The sequence below is a fragment of the Trypanosoma equiperdum genome, assembly GCF_001457755.1.
Source record: "Trypanosoma equiperdum strain OVI genome assembly, contig: ctg_1940, whole genome shotgun sequence".
Classification (NCBI taxonomy): Eukaryota; Euglenozoa; class Kinetoplastea; order Trypanosomatida; family Trypanosomatidae; genus Trypanosoma; species Trypanosoma equiperdum.
In genome coordinates this window covers 8,394-10,084 of record NW_027123994.1, presented here as the reverse complement: position 1 = coordinate 10,084, position 1,691 = coordinate 8,394, and the positions used below count along the sequence as shown (strand labels likewise).

At 30.0% G+C, this 1,691-nt stretch overlaps 1 pseudogene across 1 annotated transcript in view; it reads right to left on the bottom strand.

The window, feature by feature from the left end:
- Nucleotides 1-1,443: 1,443 nt before the first annotated feature.
- Nucleotides 1,444-1,691, bottom strand: part of TEOVI_000847300:pseudogene — a 726-nt pseudogene continuing 478 nt past the window's right edge. Inside the window, exon 5 of the mRNA in view lies at nt 1,444-1,691. This exon is cut by the window's right edge and continues 70 nt beyond it. Within this exon, the coding sequence occupies nt 1,444-1,691 (248 nt within the window).

The following is a 1,691-nucleotide window of genomic DNA, read 5'->3' as shown; positions in this document are numbered from 1 at the left end:
ATGTATGTATGTATGTTTTAAAAGGGATAGGAAAATGAGTGAGGGGAACGCAATATTTTTTTTTCTAATTTTTTTTTTAAAAAAAGAAAAGAAACAAAAGGAGAAACGGTGTGGAAAAAAAAAAAAGAAAAAAAGAAAACGCAATGGCAGCGCAATGATAAAATGACGGAAACATAACAAGCGAAAAAAAAAAGAAAAAAAAAAGTAGGCAAGTGAAGCAAAATAATAAAATTGAAGTGAATTAAAAAAGAAAAAAAAAGAACTGGAGAACACAAAACTAAGTGAAACGGAAAAAAAAATGCACGGTTGGAGGCGGATGAGTAAGATAAAACGAAACAAAAAAGAAAAAAGAAAAAGAAAAATGGGAGTACATCCGGACATGCCGCAGTGACGGAGGGATCAAAAAGTAAAAACAAACTAAAAGAAAAAAAAGATAAAGAGAAAAAATGGATGACAGAAAAGTAACCTTCTCATCCCTCCTCCTCCCCCTATCGTTTCAACATAATAATAATAATAAAGCAAATAAACAATAAACAATAAAGAAGAAAAAAACATGTACACTTACCCGCACCTAAATAGATAAAATAACATAAGAAAAAAACACATGTATTCGTTTAAATATATACAATATATATATATATATATATGTATATATGTATATATGAATATATGTATATATATATAAATATATAAAAGACATATATATAAAAGATATATGTGCGTGCGCGCGTGTCTGTTTTCATATTTTTATACCGGTACGTCTCCCCTCCTCCTCTTCCCTCTTTCCTCCTTTCTTTCTTTTTTTTTTCATTTCTTTTCTTCTTCTTCTTCATTTTTTGTCCTTTTGTGCTTCCGTCACTTTGTTTTATTTTGATGTAAACATACGCGTAATCTCCCCCTTACATTCTTCACACTCACATATTATCTAGACCCAATATTATTATATCCATCAATACTGTTTTCGTTGTTTTTGTTGTTACTATTATTACTATTATTATTGTTGTTGAATAATAATAGTAATAATAGTAACAACAAAAACAACAAAAGTAATAGTAATAGTAATAAACATTATTATCATTTTGTTATTTGTGGTTATTTACTGACGTTATTATCCTCTTACTTTTCCTCCTCACCATCATCGTTATTATTTATTCTTACATGCCGCTGCTGCTACGCGATCCATTTCTCATTTCTTTTCCGTTCTTTACTGCTTCTGACACTTCATATACCATAAAATATGGGGAAAAAAACCAACAGGAAGCACGAATGAAGGAAACAACAACAAAAAAAAAAAACAAAATAAAATAAACAAAAACGAAACACAAAAATAAACAAAATGAAGTTGAAACGAATGGGAATGGAGTGAGTGAAAAGAGGGAACAAAAAAAAAATCACAGAAGAAACACAAAGAAAAACGCCTTGTTGATGTAAGATTATTGGCGATCAGTTTTTCTTTTTTTTAGCGTTCGGCCGACCGCGACTGTCATATGCCTCACAACATAAAAACATGAAAATATAAAAAACAAAACACAAAACGCAAAAAAGAACAGCAAAATAAACGAAAAAAAGGAAAAAAAACGACACGACGGTATAACAAAAAAGAAAAAAAGAAAAAGAGAAGAAAAGAAGGGGACAAAAAATCAACTGAAAGCGATACGTCCTCACAAACACAGCGGAGGTTGCACAAATAC